The 16,792-nt window shown below is 32.3% G+C and overlaps 2 protein-coding genes across 2 annotated transcripts; both read right to left on the reverse strand.

The window, feature by feature from the left end:
* Nucleotides 1-450: 450 nt before the first annotated feature.
* LOC111914180 (desiccation-related protein PCC13-62) lies at nucleotides 451-2,497 on the reverse strand. The gene is made up of 3 exons (XM_023909938.2): nucleotides 2,124-2,497; nucleotides 1,791-2,016; nucleotides 451-919 (listed from the first exon to the last, which is right to left on the reverse strand). Exons 1-3 carry the CDS (start codon nucleotides 2,477-2,479, stop codon nucleotides 536-538), a joined length of 966 nt encoding a protein of 321 aa, XP_023765706.1. The 5' UTR covers nucleotides 2,480-2,497; the 3' UTR covers nucleotides 451-535.
* Nucleotides 2,498-8,278: 5,781 nt separating this feature from the next.
* On the reverse strand, nucleotides 8,279-10,976 carry LOC111914181 (protein REGULATOR OF FATTY ACID COMPOSITION 3, chloroplastic). The gene is made up of 5 exons (XM_023909939.3): nucleotides 10,651-10,976; nucleotides 10,054-10,108; nucleotides 9,662-9,718; nucleotides 9,367-9,444; nucleotides 8,279-8,919 (listed from the first exon to the last, which is right to left on the reverse strand). The coding sequence occupies exons 1-5, from the start codon at nucleotides 10,930-10,932 to the stop codon at nucleotides 8,453-8,455; spliced, it is 939 nt and encodes a 312-aa protein (XP_023765707.1). The 5' UTR covers nucleotides 10,933-10,976; the 3' UTR covers nucleotides 8,279-8,452.
* Nucleotides 10,977-16,792: the final 5,816 nt, after the last annotated feature.

Here is a 16,792-nt window from a genome sequence, read left to right on the forward strand (position 1 = left end):
AAAATCAAGTATGTTCCTTCATCCACAACTTCTTTGATTATGACCAATCTTAACAAATATTTAAACATTATTATATAATTGTTTTAAATATCACTCATACGAGTTGACAAAGACTAATAAAATTATTCAACATATATAACATTGATTTGAATTTCGACTTCAAACGTCTTAACTAAGTAATTTTGAATTTTTGCCGATGAAAAGTTCTAATTCAAACTTACACGTTGTTGTAGTATTATTGTTGTTGTTTACTTTTATCTATACATCAAGTCACTTTAATTATTTTGATCTTACAAAATGTTGATTTTGATTACCGATCTTCTGTTAAACCTTAAATTAATTTGCAATTAGGAGTTGATTTGATGATGATAGATACATGCATGGAGAGATCAAAATGGTGTAAAATTTTCCCTAAACTACACAAATATATGGGCATAGGCTAATGATCTAAGGATCAAAGCAAAGTCGTGGTGTTTAAAACATCTCAACATTTATTGAAATAAAAAAAAAAAAAAAATGTATCAAAAGTCTTAATCTATTTCTTTCCACCCTTCAAGTATCTTTTAGCAAGTGCTCCATTACCACCATTAGGGTAAAAGCCACCTGGGACTTGTTCTTTTCCGGTTCCATACACTATTCTTAGTATTTCTCGTGGAGATCGACCATATGCCAATGAATCTTTATCACCTGCAAGTATGTTCCCTTTTATCTTCTTTTCTGCCCCAATTTCACTTGGCACTTTGAGGCCTTCGTCTTTTAGGCCATTGTTACCTAGTTTGTTTCGTAGTTCTGAGATTTTATCTGTGAACTCAGCTACAGACATTCCGTATGGAACTACTTTTTCCTTCGCACGTTCATAAAGAAGGCTTCTGATGACAGCATCTTGACCTGATTCTACTCCCAGTAATCCTGCTACAAGCTGATCATCGTTTTCATGATTATCAATACACATTCTTTATGATTCAGGAGACATACATATATAAAAAAGGAAATAGCTAGTCACGAACCATTAATTTTCATTGCAAAATAACCACCTTTTTTTGCATAAGAATGTCAAAAGAAAAATTCTCTAGTGTCTATATGAATTAATGATATGTTAAGACAAGTTGTAAAAAATATGAATGCAGGAAAGACGTTATATATTTATTGCAACACGAGTACGTAACGGGTTATGTGCACCAAATAAAAGCATGATGATTCAAAATCAATCACTTAAAATTTAAGGTTAATCAATTTATCGGCAGCATTTCCTGATTTTTCTAATTTGTATGGAATAATTTTACGTTATATTATCAAAACATATAATACTATAACAAAAATTGGTTGCCTCAAACCCTACTCGTTTAGTTCTTACTTAAGCTAATTAAGAATTACAATAATTGAATATAATGTGAAAATATATTTAACTCAAATTTGTATACAATGATATAGTAATATTAGCTCGAAAACAATGATTCGGGTAAGAAAAAAAATCTTGATCGAATTGCAAAAATGACCAAGTAATAGGTACATAAACTAAACAACCATAAAAATGCTTAAAAAAATATTAAATAAAAAATTATACTCCGTATAACGTTATGACTTATAGTGGGGAAACACGGTGGGCTGTCAAGAACTCATTTTTTCACATCGAAACATCTTTTATAAAGTTTATAATATAAATATAGATTTATAGAAACTATTGTTGTGATTTGTTTTAGATAACATAGCTTGACAAAATTACTTTTCTTTCTTAAGTTTACATGTATTTATATTAAATAACATATTTCTTGAAACGGAAAGATTAATACCTTTCGAGAAACTGGGCTTTGAAGCTTTGGATTTGTTCCAACATATCCGGTAAGACCAACATAAGGGATCACATAACACGAAATAAGATAATTGATGTCATTCGCATATGGATCAAACGGGGGAGATAAAGGTTTTCCAAATGCATCATTTATAACGGTTGCAAACGACTCTGAACTTAGCTTCAAGAGTGGTCTTGCAAATCCCTCTACCACCTTCTTGATTGCCCTAAATTTATAAAAACCAATAATCAATATCAATAAAAAAAAAACACAAAATATTAGAATGCATGCATGTGTATACCATGTAAAAGAAGATATATATAATTAACAAACCTTAGGTGGCCAATTTCTTGATACGCGAATTGAGTGATTATATCTTTAATAACCGGAGTAAGATTCGCCTGCTTTGCACCGACAGGTGGTGGGCCGCCTGCTGCGATATTCGGTTCTACGCTATCCAAGCCTTTACCCATGGATCCATACAAAAAGTATTCAGCTTCAAAATACTCTAAATTTAAAGGGAATTCTAGAAGATTTGTGTCGTATTTGAGTAATTCGCATTCTGAACTCACGAGGGTAGGGGTGAAGAGGAAAAGAAGGAGTGACGTCGTTATGATCATTCTACTAGTGATGGTGGTGGTGGAGAAGGATAGCATGGCAGGCTGATGATGCAGAGGGGAAAGAATCATATCATATGTTGTATGTGATTTTTGAGTTTAGTGTTATGTTTGCATCATTTTTATAGGCATTTAAGTAGTGAAATGATGGGAGTGATGACACTTGACAGAGTTTGGACATGCCACGTTGAAATTAGATTTGGACCAAGGAAAAGGAATAAGAGAATTTCAAGTTCATCTCACTTCAACCCAAACCGATTGAAAATTTAATTTTGTTGCATAATAACTTTGACTTTTAGCGATAAATAGTAGTCCTAATGACGTATACAATTAATTTGGTTGCATTTTACTTTATATATATATATATATAGGCTATGATCATTTTAATAAAAGAATAATTTTAATCTCATTTTGTTATGTGTCACTCTAATACAACGCTCATTAATATTATGCTACATCTCAGAAAGATATATTAGACAAATCACTTCAAATTCAAATTTATTTTTTCTAATTATATGATATTCAGGCAAACACTTCAAAATTCAAATTTATTTTTTCTAATTATATGTTAAATTTAAAGTTATAATTACTTTAAAAGTTTGGTATATCTCTTAATTAATAATTTATTTAAAATGCTTTATATAAAACAATTGATTAATAATTATGAATTTTTACTATGAAAGTTTAATTAATTTTGTAACTATGGTTTCCACAAGTTATAAACTAGTTATGTAAATATATAACATAATTCTAACCATTAGATTTAGAAAATCTAAGTGTTATGATTATCAATGGCATGATGGTAATTAAAAGAAAGATAATTAATATTTTTTAATTTTAAATTATTTAAAAGGGTAAAATGGACTTTTTGTATATAATTAACTAAGGAAGACTGGGCTTTTTGAAAAATTTTCATGTATCATATCTCTGATAACAAAACAAACATTGTTATGAGAATTGATTCTCGTAAGAATGCACATTTTTATAATTTGACATTTTCATAAAAAAATGAAAAAAATTAAAGTGGAAAGGTATTAATCTTACAAGAATTAACATAAATTATAAATACACAAATAGCATTCTCATAGTTATATAAATAAAAGAAAAAAGAAGATATATTACAAGTGAAAAAATTGGAATTCTCGTAAGAATGAACATGAATTACAAATGGAAAACAAAAATTCTTATGAGAAAAACATAAATTACAAATACAAAAATTGAATTATTCTTGCCTCTACATTATCATCTTTAGACTCAACATTAGAGAATTACTGAAAATTTTACATCTAAACGATAAGAATCAACAAATAAATGTAACCATTCTGAAAAGAATGAGTATTGTTGAATGCAGGCATGTCTTTACCTTGTTTGAAGAGATTTAGAGCACGATTATAAGCCACTAATGTCATATCTTCAACAGTCTCCTTGTTAGCGAATTAAGCACAAAACTACTAACACATCACAAGTCAAACATAAATTTGTAAAACTTATATATAGATAAATCCATGTGTTCCAGATAAGAAGTTATATAATCATATTTAGTCTTAAATTTATAATCTTCGACATCTCTAATTTTACCCTTCAATTGAAAATGGACACATACCTTGCCAAGTAAGTGGATCACTGAGATATGAGTAATACTAAAATAGTTATATAATCACTTATAATTTTCTAAGCTTCATATAAATTAATGATATAATTATCACTTGGTGATTTATCTATATAAATCATCTTTCATTTATTTACTTTGTTAATTTAAGAACATGGTCTTAAATTTTAGGATGTTACCTAAAACACTCCAAGGACATTCAACAATGATAAATTTGCAAGCTTTATCTAGAGTTCTTCCTTGAACTCTAACCAAAACCACAAAAAGGGACTCAAAGACCATAATATGAAAGATCTAGAAAGTTTGAATCATAAAGTTGGGAGTTTAATGACTTGCAAAGGTCCACAAGATGCACAAGAGGCTAAATCTCTTCTAGAAACACTCACACAAGCTCCAAAGGATGATGAACTTCCTTAAACACTCCCAAAATGGCACCTACAGGAAGCAAAAGGATGGAGTATGAGGAAATGGAGGCTAGGGTTCCGTTCTTTAGAGGATATGGGTTGATCTCCAGAAACCCTAATAGTTAGAGATGCTTAAATAGTGACCAAACCTAAAATCTACGATTTTGTGCAAACAACGGCGTTATGCTCATCGTAGCACATACCTATGCTCAGCATAGCTTAGACCTAAGCTTAGTGTAGGAGCAGAATCTCAAAATTCATCATCTCACTGTAACAAAGGGCATCTCGGGAAATGGGTGTTACATAAGGGGCATAACACCCTTTATGTGGGGTCAAGGGGTAAAACCCCTTATAGTGGTCATTTGGAAAGTTTTAAAATATGACCGTTTGTTTTAAGTCAGTTTTGGGTAACTTAAGATCTATATGAGTCGTGTAACGACCCGAATTTCACGTCCAAAAATTTCGTTATGACACATTACATAAAAAGCATTAATAATTAAAACATTGTTTGATTTAAACCAATTCACATCGAAAACCAATTTGAAATCCACCATCATTTAAACAACCAGAATATCAGAGTGTCAATCCTAGAATAAACTCATAACTGCGGAAACAAGAGTGTGTGTGATGAGCCGCTACCGCGCCTGCTCCTTCCCCTTGGCTGAAGAGGTACCTGAAACAACAACTGAAAAACGCAAGCACGAAGCTTAGTGAGTTCCCCCACCGTACCACATACCACAATAATAACATAACACACATATATTGTCAGGCATATCTGGGTGCCTGACCTACCCCTTCGGTCCTCTCGACCGGGTATTGCCAAGCATATCTGGGTGTTGGCCTCCCCTTCGGTCCTCTCGACCGGATACTGCCAAGCATATCTGGGTGCTGGCCTCCCCTTCAGTCCTCTCGACCGGATACTGGAGACTATCTCTCCCCCTCTAGTACTACCACATAACACATATCACAATATCAGAATCCAACTAGCATGACTGGGTATAACTACCCCTTCGGCCCTATCGACCGGATATCTTGGGGACTATCTCCCCTGCCACTACTAACACATAGCATCATATCATATTAGCACATAAACATAGCACAGGTAGTAGTAACCCCTAGATGAATATCACAGAGACAAACATCTACATACAACTCCTACTGGTGGGTCGGCATTGTGGCCGTAGACCCACTGCTACTGGAAGGCAACTCACTTCGAAAAGGCTGCTGGTCTGTGTGGGACTTGACTGTCTACTGCTGTTGATGCTCTGGACGTCCCCCGGCTATAATTCCCACAAAACGATCAATCAAACACCGCTAGATGTTCTTAGGGTAAAATGACCCTTTTTACCCCTTACCAAGTCAAGTCCAGGTCAAGGTCAACTTCCAGTTGACTGGACTCGCCGAGTCCACGAGCAACTCGCCGAGTCCATCCCTTACTGATCCGGTCCCACTCACCAGGTCCCTCTCCCCACTCACTGAGTCACCCTTGACTCGCTACCCGGGACTATGGGGCCGACTCGAGTCCCAACTCGCCGAGTTCCTCGAGCAACTCGCTGAGTTCCTCGAGCAGATCCCCTGCTCGCTTTCAATCCACACCAGAACACCCCATACAAGGGTTTGGGGTTTCGGGACTACGTTACACAGTTAATTCCGCGCACAGGTACGAAGGGTTGAGCCTTCGATGCTTAAACCCCTCGTGATCTGTGGATGTTCGTATGACTCGCCGAGTTTGAGGAACTACTCGGCGAGCTCCAGGCAATCTTCATAGGATTCGCCGAGTTGTTCTTCAAACTCGCCGAGTCGACGACCATCTTTATAGAACTCGCCGAGTCCTTCGACCCATTCCCTGAGTAGGCCAGATCTGGGACATGCAACACTTCAAAACCACAGATCCAAGGTCCTAGGGCTCATTTACCACGTAAAGTTGCAAACTTTACGTGCATGCATGGCCCTATGAGCTCAAACATGCAATTTCAAGCTCTTTAAGAGGTCCAAAACTCAATGGGGACCTCAATCACCTCAACCACAGAGACTTTATGCTACTAGGATGTCCAAAAGGTCCAAATCCGAAGTCCTTGCAGAACATTAACCATAGACACATAGAGATTTAGGTTCTTAGGGCTTAGAACCTCTTTTTAGGGACAAAAAGGGGACTCAATGAACTAAAGATCAAGGTAGGAACTTTTCTACCTGAATAGAAGCCCTTCACCGAGTAGATTTTGGATCTTCTTCCCTTCTTGCACTCTCCAACCTTCTCCTTCTTCTCCCAAGCTCCAAACCACCTTCAAAATGCTAAAAAATCACCCACAAGGACACAAAAGGGGCTAGGGTTTCATTCTACAGATCTCTGGGAGTGCTAGGGGAAATGGAGGCTGGGTTAGATCGTTTAAATAGGGTGCAAACACCCGGGTTAGGGTTTAAGTCCAGACAGGGTCTACTCGCCGAGTCCCTCGGACCTACTCGCCGAGTAGACCGAGTAGATCCCACGTCTAGTCCCGCTTCTACTCGGCGAGTTAGTCCTTCAACTCGCCGAGTCCAAGGTTAATCATGCAATATAAGGAGATTTAATAACCAAGAATACATACCAGGAACCAGGTGCTACAAGTCAGTTTTGGGCAACCTGAGATCTCTATGAGTCATGATCTAGGTGTTGTGGTGGAAGGAGACTTAAATATTGAGCTAGTAGATTTAAAGACAAACACACCAAGGTGATGACAACATAGAAGTTGATGTTGTACTCAGCTTCAACTGACATTCTAGATGACTGATGAAAAGGTGACAAACTAAAGAGAATAAGAGATTGTATGGTGTTAGGTTTACGAGAAATATATACCATAGAACGAAGTTAATTCGTTGATCAGGGTTAAAGTGAAAGACTGTTGAGTTGTAGAGACTGATTGCTTATGACGGGTGTCAAATGTATCCCTTGTCGGAAATTGTGAAGATGAAGAATATAAATATAAAACCAAGGGTGATACTATGTTTTAGTGTCTCGCATTGTCTAGACATATTCTTATTTGTTTGAACCTTGTAAATTTTTTGTTTTGAAATCAATAATAAATCTCTAGTTCGCCCATGGAGATATAACAATTATCTTAATCGTGTAAACTATGTAAATCTTTTGGCATCTTTATTTTTCTTTGCATTTTTTAATTTCTACTAGTTCGAAATACCTTTGTTTCGCATAATTTTTATATTATCCTTTTGCACAATTACATCATCTTTGCTGGAAAAAAAAATTTATTTTTTTTATTTTAGAACTTAAAAATATTTTTATGTTATCTTATTATTTTGTGATAAATGTTGTAAGCATGGTAATTAATAAAATCTTGCCATTTTGATATTTTTTGTAATTAGCTCTTTTACAAGTGTAATTCCTAAACTTTTACATAAACTTCACCATAAACGTTTCACTCACATCATTAGAAAAAAAAAATCGTATATAACATTTGACATGATTATTTGTAAATGTACCTTATTCAATGCGCAAGGGTTACAATAAGATCAAATCCTCGATCCAACGAAAATTGGGGGAAAGCATAGCTATATTTTCACCAGAGTATATCAACTTATCAAACACATTAGATTTGAAAAGTCAAAAGTATGAATCTTTTATATGAACAAAGGGTCTCAAACCTTAACTGTTGGTTCATATCATAACAAGAAAAAACTAAAATGATAATTTTTTATCAGTTACTGTAACAAGTAACAACAAAAGAGTCATAGCAAAGATTCTTAGAGGATGTTCAAACTTAATTTTCTTGTATTGTTTGCAACATGCATGTCAAAGGGAAATGCCAAATGGGATATTTAATCAAAAGTTTTCACCATGTGTAATGTTCACTTAATTTGGTCGCATTTTCACTAAACTATATTAAGATCAAATTCAACACATTTGACTTTAATAGTCAAAACTACCATCGGTCTCAAAAAAACACTTGTAAAGATTCTTGGTTCATATAACAACAACAAACAAAAACTTAAAACATAAACACATAAATCACAATGTCCCAAAAACAAGAACAAGAACAACTATCGACTAACTTTCCCAGATTTTTCAAGTTTTCTTGGTCCTCCAACCTTTAAACTTGCAGGTTTGCGGTTTCCATGATCACCCAAATCCTCATCCTCATCAACATAAACGATATCACCATCATCCGTATTCGTTACATCTTCATCTTCTTCATCATCATCATATTCATCATCATCATCATCATCATCATCATCATCATTGTCATCCATGTCAGCACGAAGAGTGTGAAACTCGGGGGGCGGGATGCATTCCTCTGTGACAGCTTCATCTTGTTTCATGACAAGGTGTCGGATGATTCTCTCATCTTTATCAAGCAAGCTCTTGAATTCATTGATCCATTTTGCTTCAATCTCAAAGTTCATCAAGATGTAATGCGCTTTTTTTGCTTTTTGGATTTTGTATGCAAGTCTTCGGAGTCCCCAATCACTGAATCTATGAACTCGACCCTTTTTCTCTGTTAGAAACTCTGCACCAAAAAAAAAATGGAAGAATGGTCTTTAATGAAAAAGATGTTGACTTTCAAGAGTCAAACCCACTATGTGAAAAATTCACATTACGTCTCTATTATAAAAGGGTGACATCAAGAATTTACTATTTTGTGATCCTTGAAAAGTCAAATGTAGTCGTTGTACCTTTTTAAGAGTCAAGAATGTACTATTTTGACTTTCAAAAGTCAAATCAACCATGTCACAAATTCAAAATATGTGTGACGTATAAAAGGGTAACATCAACATTTTACTATTTTGTGATGCTTAGAGTCAAATGTTATAAAAAAAAAAGCAGGGAAAATGTTGATATGCATTTTGATTGTTAAAAGTCAAAGTTACAGCAGAGTAATATATTTTGACTAATATTTGACAGCATTTATATATATGGTAAGCTAAATAAAGAAATTTGAGTAGCAATGGATCACCTTGAATTTTAAGATTTACTTTCTCAACTTCTTCTTCAAAGCTCTCATGGATTAAATAGACCACTTCATAGTGTCGGTCTGCAAAGATAACATAAATGTCTAAAATACCCTTTTCTTGTTGAAGCCAAATTCAGTAGAATCAACTGTTTGTGATGATCACTACGTGCAAATTGGTAACTTTAGCTTATAATTTTGCATGAAAACAACAAATGTTCAGTTTTCATGGAACACAGGGGTACAATAATGTTGAATAACAGTAATTAAGATTAAATGAAGGAAAGAGAAGAGAGCATACTTCGTTCTTCATCCAAATCACTCTCTAGCATAAGATTTAGAGCTTCATAGAGTTCCTCTACAAGTAATAAAAAACATTACAATTAGTAATAATGTCACTCCATGTGGTTGCATTTGTTATACTTATACATGACAAGACTGGACATTTGTCTTGTAAGACTAACAAACTTTCTAGGGCTAACTTTTATGATGAGAATGAGAAGGGCATTCACGTCTTTTGTACAAACAAGAAATAAAAGCAAGTCCATGTCCCACCTTTTTAATGGACAAAAAATTCAAATTTTATCTCATTGACATCAATCACAGTCTAAGTCTGTTAGTGGGAATGATTAGAAAGTAAAATCAAGAATCAAAACAAAAAAAGAAGGAACAAATTTTATCATATTGACTTACGTTCATCAGCATCTGCAAATTCTGGAAGAAGTTTACCATCTTCTTGAACTACTTTCTAAAAAACAAATAATCTACATGTTAATAGAAGAATTTTGAACCCAAATGAAAGAACTTTCATAATAATCAGTTTTGCAACTTATTAAACTCCTCCAAATTTGATTATTTGTTGTTAATAATCTAAAACTTCTAGTCATAATCCTTATTTACTGAGAATTCACAGCTTAATAGTTTATATTGTGCTATATGAAATTATTGAGCTTTCCTAATTTGTAAAGAATGAATAGCCACATTAATCATGAAAACATCAAAAATACAAACCCTAAGATGTTTGATGTAAATATTGATTTTTAACTGTTCTACTTTTGAATGCTCAAAATAATCATGTATATAGGTGAAACCATCATCCATATCCACATTGAAAAAAAATATATAAATTTATAAAATTAAAAACACACCAGTTCTACAGTCTACCAGCATACTCTCCAGAACAATTATTCCATCAGAATTTTAGCAAGTCAACAAAAAAAAAGGATCTAGAAACACACATGGCCACAAGAAAACTGGAATTTAAGAGAAATGAAGAACAAAGGGGTTTACCTGTTTAAGCAAAACTGATTCAGGGAAAATACCAGTGGTTTCATCTGGTTTCGCTACAAAACTATGTCTATCTTGTTTCTTTTTGTCGGAATTGTGATTTTTCTTGGCGGCCATAACTACTGATTTTCTGACGCTAAAAGGCAAATTTTGTGAAGAAAAGGGGAAAGATAAAGTGAATCCATTTCTTAAATGTTGATTTAAGTTGTGTTTTTGCTCCAGAAAGCCACCAATTGAAGAATACGAAGATGAAGAAGATGACGATGATAGAACCAGTGACTCCATTGAGAAACCTTCCTTTTTTGGTCGAAACGATAACGAGGCGAACGGTAAATGGTTCGTTTTTTAATCATTCAAGTATTATGGGCCGACTGGGTTTTTAGTTATGGGCCAATTGGATTTTTGGTTGGTATGCTCCAAGAGTTCTATATGAAAACATGTGTCTAATAATAAAATCTATATTTGAAATGTAATAATAACAATAACAACCATCAAAATATGCTACAAGTATTCCCAAATCATATATCAACGCAAAATCGACAACAAATCAAACTATGTTCTAAATTTGCACTGCTTAAAAATTCCCTTGGAACATTTATATAAAATATGCTACAAGTTTACAAAAACTATTGAGCCATTCAGATAAGATTTTAAATATATAAAGCACTTATTAAGTTATTTTAAAACATCACAATCTCAGATGCAATATTATGTCACACTACGAACTAAAGCATTCAAAAACACACATTTCTGAAAAACACTGAAATCCAAATCAAACAAGTAAAAAATGAAAACTCATGAAAGATTTTGCTTTTGACATTCTAAATCGATCACTAAAATACACACACATAGAGCTGGGAGAAAAAATCAATGATTCAGAAGGTGCCGCCAATTGATGTAGTTGTGCAGCTTTTGTGGTTGTTGTGGGCAAGGACAATAGACTTGTTGACACTGTAGGAGGCATCCATCTAAATAAAATAGAAATAAAAGAGAAGTCTTCGTTATGAGAGCAATAGGAAGGTTTTAAGAAAAGAAAAATGGTTCAAATGGTGAATGGTTTCAAAGGTTTATGTGGTTTCTCCTCTCTAGTTTTGTCATAAGAAAATTAACGGATTATCAAACACTTTTAGGGGGTGTTTGGCTTTGCTTTTAAAACAACTTTTGGACTTTTTACTTTTCCAAAAAGTTAAAAAAGTCCAAAAGATGTTTGGCAAAATAGAAAAGTCCTTTTAAATTAACTTTTAGTCATGCATAAAAAGAAGCCTTTTAAAAAGTCATGAAATCCTATCTTTTTATGACTTTTGGCTTTTATCTCTTAAAAGTTTTAAAAGTCCATCCAAACACATTTTAAATACCTTCTTCTAGAAAAAATTCTTTTAGAAAAAGTTCTTTTTACAAAAGGAATTTTAATTAGAATCCCAAAACACACCCAATGTTAAACTATAATGCTTCCATTAAGAAGCTTATCAAATAGCCTCTAAGATTTTACTAAAAAGATATAATTTTATAAACTATACCTAATATATATATATATATATATATATATATATATATATATATATATATATATATATATATATAATACTTATCAACTATTTTAAACATTTTAAGAACCATTCTCTAATTTGTTGTTTTTAAATACATATAATATATTATATTGGTAATACTTTTATAGACTACATAGTTATAAACCAAAAATAAAAACTATATATTATTTATTTTATGTTTAATATTTAATAAATTAGATTATTTAGTCAAAAAAAAAAATTAAAATATGATTGAAGGGATAAAATGAAAATGTCATTAAATAGAAAGGCCAAAATATAATATATCAATAGATAGTTAAATACTTGAACAATATTTAGTAGTTATTAACAAAATTAATCATAGACTCCAATGATAGTAAATGGTTTCAAGCATGGTTGTCAAAATTGCGATCCTGATCGTAGAATCGTACGATCCTACGATCCCAGGTATAAAAAAACGATCTGGATCGTAAAAGGAACGTATTTGGGGTAGGATCGCAGGTATGATCATAAAATCGTAGGATCGAGATCCGATCCATCCTACCTTCCCTTGATTTCTTTTTTTTTTTTTGCAAATGAAATTTTTTTACCACTTTATGTCTTTTACTCTTACCAATCTACCATTTATATTTTTTATTGTGACTTATGACTAATATTTTGAAGTTTTTTTTAACTTTTGAACGATAAATTAAATGTTTGAAATATTTTTCATAATTAAATATTATAAATTAAAATTATATTTTATTTTGTGTGATCTTAGAATCTCGATCCCGATCTTACGATCCCGACCTTGCAAATCCAAAAACGATCCTAGGTAGGATCCTGATCTTGACAACCTTGGTTTCAAGTGATTGATTAATAATAATAAGTTATGAATTATTATTTGTATTGAATATGCTCTAATTGATCTTTTATTTTTCTTGTTTTTTAATTTGATATATTCTTAACTTTTAATAATAGAAGTTTCTAGGCAATACTAAGAGTCTAAGGTGCTGTTTGTTTTTTCTGAGACAAAATTTCTGCAGTCTGCGGACCACATCTGTAGACCTCTGCAGTAGAAGAAGTGGACCAAACGTCTGCAGTCTGAAAAAAGAAAATTGTTTGTTTTTTTAACATCTGCGGGCTACTAAAATAAACTGAAATCTAAATAAACTGATTTTTTTTTAACTTCAAAGTGATTTTTTAATACTTTTATGACTTTGTTATAAATAATTAACGAATCTGGATCAATTTTTATGTATTATTGTATAAAAAATAAAAATAAAAACGATATGAATTAATGTATATATTTGATAAAAACCAACTTTGGTTGCAAAGTTATAACTAAACATTATAATTAGTGATCAAAGAATTTGATACATAAATAGATGGAAATAAAGTTCGATTTTTTCAATTAAATCAATTAAAAACGTATCATAAATATTTTCTCGAGAAATTAACGATATTGTATTAAACAATGTTTTACAAAATTTGGCAAAAAAATATAATAATATATTATATTTTTTTCATATTTATATATAAATCTTTATTTATAAATTTGTCAAAAATATCATGTTTGTATCGTCGAACGTTTTTTTTAAGTTTTGTAATTTTTTTTCAAATTGTTTATCATTAATAAAGTTGGAAAAAATATAAATTTAAAAAAACTTAAAAAAATAAAGATATATATATATATATATATATATATATATATATATATGTGTGTGTGTGTGTGTGTTTTTTAGGCTAGAGGACGCGCAGACATTTTTAGGTCTGCAATCTTCAAAAAAACAAACAATCTGCGAAGGCTAATGTCTGCGTGTGGTCTGCACGGCGCAGACAGAAGAGGTCACGCAGATTTACAGACAAAAAACAAACACTACCTAAGACACTTAAAATAACCCTCAATAAAAAAAATGTTATGAAATAAAATGATAGATATAATTCAAATCTTATTAGAAAGGAATATGTTCCACTCTTAAATGTTATATGGAATAAAATCTCATGATTTTAGAACACTTCTTTTTATACATATGATGAGTAATTGACACGTTATTCATATCCTATAGTAGTTTGTTGCAACTGGTAACACTAGATACTCTAATTTGATTTTGATGTAGCATGGTAAGTATATTACATTGCTATGGTTATACTTTTTCTCTTACGGTCATAGCATGGTAACTTTTGTAGCTTACATTTTGGGAGTTACTGTATATTTGTCAGAACTAGTTGTTAGTTGAAATTAGGGGTGAGCATGGTGCGGTTTTCAGACCAAACCGAACCGCAAACCGCATGGTGCGGTTTTTGCATTCTTAAAACCGTCGGGTTCGGTTTTTCGGTTTTTAAATGTGGTTTCGGTTTGTATCGGTACGGTTTCGGTTTTTAAACCGTGTTAAGAATTTGGTGCAATTTTTTTTATGTTTTTTGGTGCGGTTTTTTAAAACTGTAAGAACTGAAAACCATGTCCATATAAGCTTGTATTGTGTTGTTTTTTTTAATACATTCATTTTCAGCTCAAAACAAAATTACATAATCAAAAATTATAAGTCGTTTAAAATACAACTTGTGACCACTCTCACAAACTAATTAATGATTGAAGGTTGGTTGATTTTGACTTAATTTGTTACAAGCTTATTACATGTAATCGATTAGTACGTTTAGCTAACAATATAACATTTCTTTTGCACCCCATATAGTCTTATACAAACACAAAATAAACATATAATAAATATATTATCGTTTATAACTATTTTAAATAGCATGTATATAATATACATTGATTGATTTATTACTATACGCGCTTGCGGTGCGGTTCGGTTTTGGTGGACCGATTTTTAGAATAGAAACCGCACCGCACCGTTGACCTTCGGTTTTTGCAAAAATTAAATCCGCACCATTGGTTTTTGCATCGGTTTCGGTTTTTCGGTTGCGGTTTATTGCAGCTTTGTCGGTTTTTCTTTAGTCGGTTCGGTTTTTGCTCACCCCTAGTTGAAATCCGAAAGTTTTAGGGTGCGTTTGGTTGTGGAAATTTTTCCAGTTTTCTAGGAAAATTTTCCAAGAAAAATGGAAATTTTGAAAACGCGTTTGATTCGTTCAGTTTTTCAAAGTTCTCTTAGAAAATGAAAATTTTCATTTTCCCAAATTGTATGTAAATTAGAAAAGTAATTTTTACAGTTTTACAAAGTTTTCCAAATTTCTAAGGCGGAAAATGAAAACTCCACCGCTTTCAACCAAATGCATTTTTTAAAATTTTCATTGCAAACTAAAAATTCAAACTCAACTCTATTTTTTAAAAACATTTTCTTAGAAAGTGAAAACAGTTTTCTACAACCAAACACACCCTTAATTTTTTTGTGTAAAAATGTTCTGCAGAAATAGTTGGAAATTCTCAAAAGTATAAATTGACAAAACATAGAAGCTCTCTAAAGCTATTTGAAGTAGCTTTTTAATTAGAAGATTTTTTGCTTAAAATAAAATCTTTAAGTTCATACTCCAAAACAAAACTTTCTTTTAGTTCGAGTTTTTCTAAAAATTGAAAGATAAAGTTTCTAAAAACTCTCAAAAGGCTAGTTGCCGAACATACCTATATTATATCTAATGTTTTAAGTCTCTATTTCACGATATATTGTACTTTTGGATATGACATATTGGGATTTATTTTTACAAAGTTGTTTTCTTACCTTAATATGATAAGAATCATGGTGAGGGAGAGGTAATGAGTAGGTTGTCACTTGGGTAGAGTGATAGCTTTCGTTTCGTTCATGACGTCCAACATTAAAAAAAAAGGTGGAAGAAGTCAAGCTCATTCTACATATGAAACCGTCATCCCAACATGGAGAAAATGAGAAACAATTTATTTGTACTTGAAGGGAAGCAGTATCAGGAAGGTATAGAAACACAAACAGTGAAAACGTATAAAAGATTAAAAGCCATAAAGTAATGAAAGTATAGTTGGAACCATAGCAAACATATAAAAAACTAGTTGGTCATAATAGTAAAAAGAAAGCTAATACAAAGAGTACTCCTAAATTACTCCACAAACTCGTATATCTAATGTTTTAAAAACCAATTTGAACCGGAGAGGGGAATGGTTTAAGTATCATATGTTTTATGTCAATTTGAGACGGGATATGATTTCTCCAAATACCAGGTTAGGTTGAACTTTAACCGGTGTCATAAATCGATTGAATTGGTATATTTGACTTGGATTTCACTTAACCTGTGTGTTGTTATTAACACAGGCCCATTCTAACGTGGATTGAATAGCGATCAGCCATCAACTTATCGCGTTTGAACTGGGTTTGACCAACCAGTGTTCAACTAAAAACTCAATTTTTAAAACATATGAGGACATGTCCTCGGATTTCATTAATTGTATTAAAAGACCAAAATACCTTCACTATAAATAAATTATAATATGAGAAATTATTCAGCTTTCCAATTCCTTCCAAAGACATTTATTTGAATTCCAATTTCTTCCAAATACATTATAGAAGTGGAGCACTTATCTTTTTTATAATTTGGGTCTGGGCTGAATGTGTTTGAAATCCAGGATGTTAATTAATTAACTAAAGCAGCGTAATAGAAACTCAACTCACTGGACATTGACTTTTGGAATCTATTTTCCAAGTATTACAATT

This window comes from Lactuca sativa, chromosome 6, assembly GCF_002870075.4.
Source record: "Lactuca sativa cultivar Salinas chromosome 6, Lsat_Salinas_v11, whole genome shotgun sequence".
NCBI classification, from domain to species: Eukaryota; Viridiplantae; Streptophyta; class Magnoliopsida; order Asterales; family Asteraceae; genus Lactuca; species Lactuca sativa.

Bases quoted from the DNA above. Each gene is read 5' to 3' on its own strand.
- LOC111914181 (XM_023909939.3), bottom strand. From the start codon at position 10,932: ATGGAGTCACTGGTTCTATCATCGTCATCTTCTTCATCTTCGTATTCT. The intron at 9,445-9,661 runs GTATGCTCTCTT...TTATCTTTGCAG, and splicing joins TGATTTGGATGAAGAACGAA to ACCGACACTATGAAGTGGTC. The intron at 8,920-9,366 runs GTGATCCATTGC...TTTTTGGTGCAG, and splicing joins AGTAAATCTTAAAATTCAAG to AGTTTCTAACAGAGAAAAAG.
- LOC111914180 (XM_023909938.2), bottom strand. From the start codon at position 2,479: ATGATTCTTTCCCCTCTGCATCATCAGCCTGCCATGCTATCCTTCTCC. The intron at 2,017-2,123 runs GTTTGTTAATTA...TTATAAATTTAG, and splicing joins CAAGAAATTGGCCACCTAAG to GGCAATCAAGAAGGTGGTAG. The intron at 920-1,790 runs GTATTAATCTTT...AACGATGATCAG, and splicing joins AAAGCCCAGTTTCTCGAAAG to CTTGTAGCAGGATTACTGGG.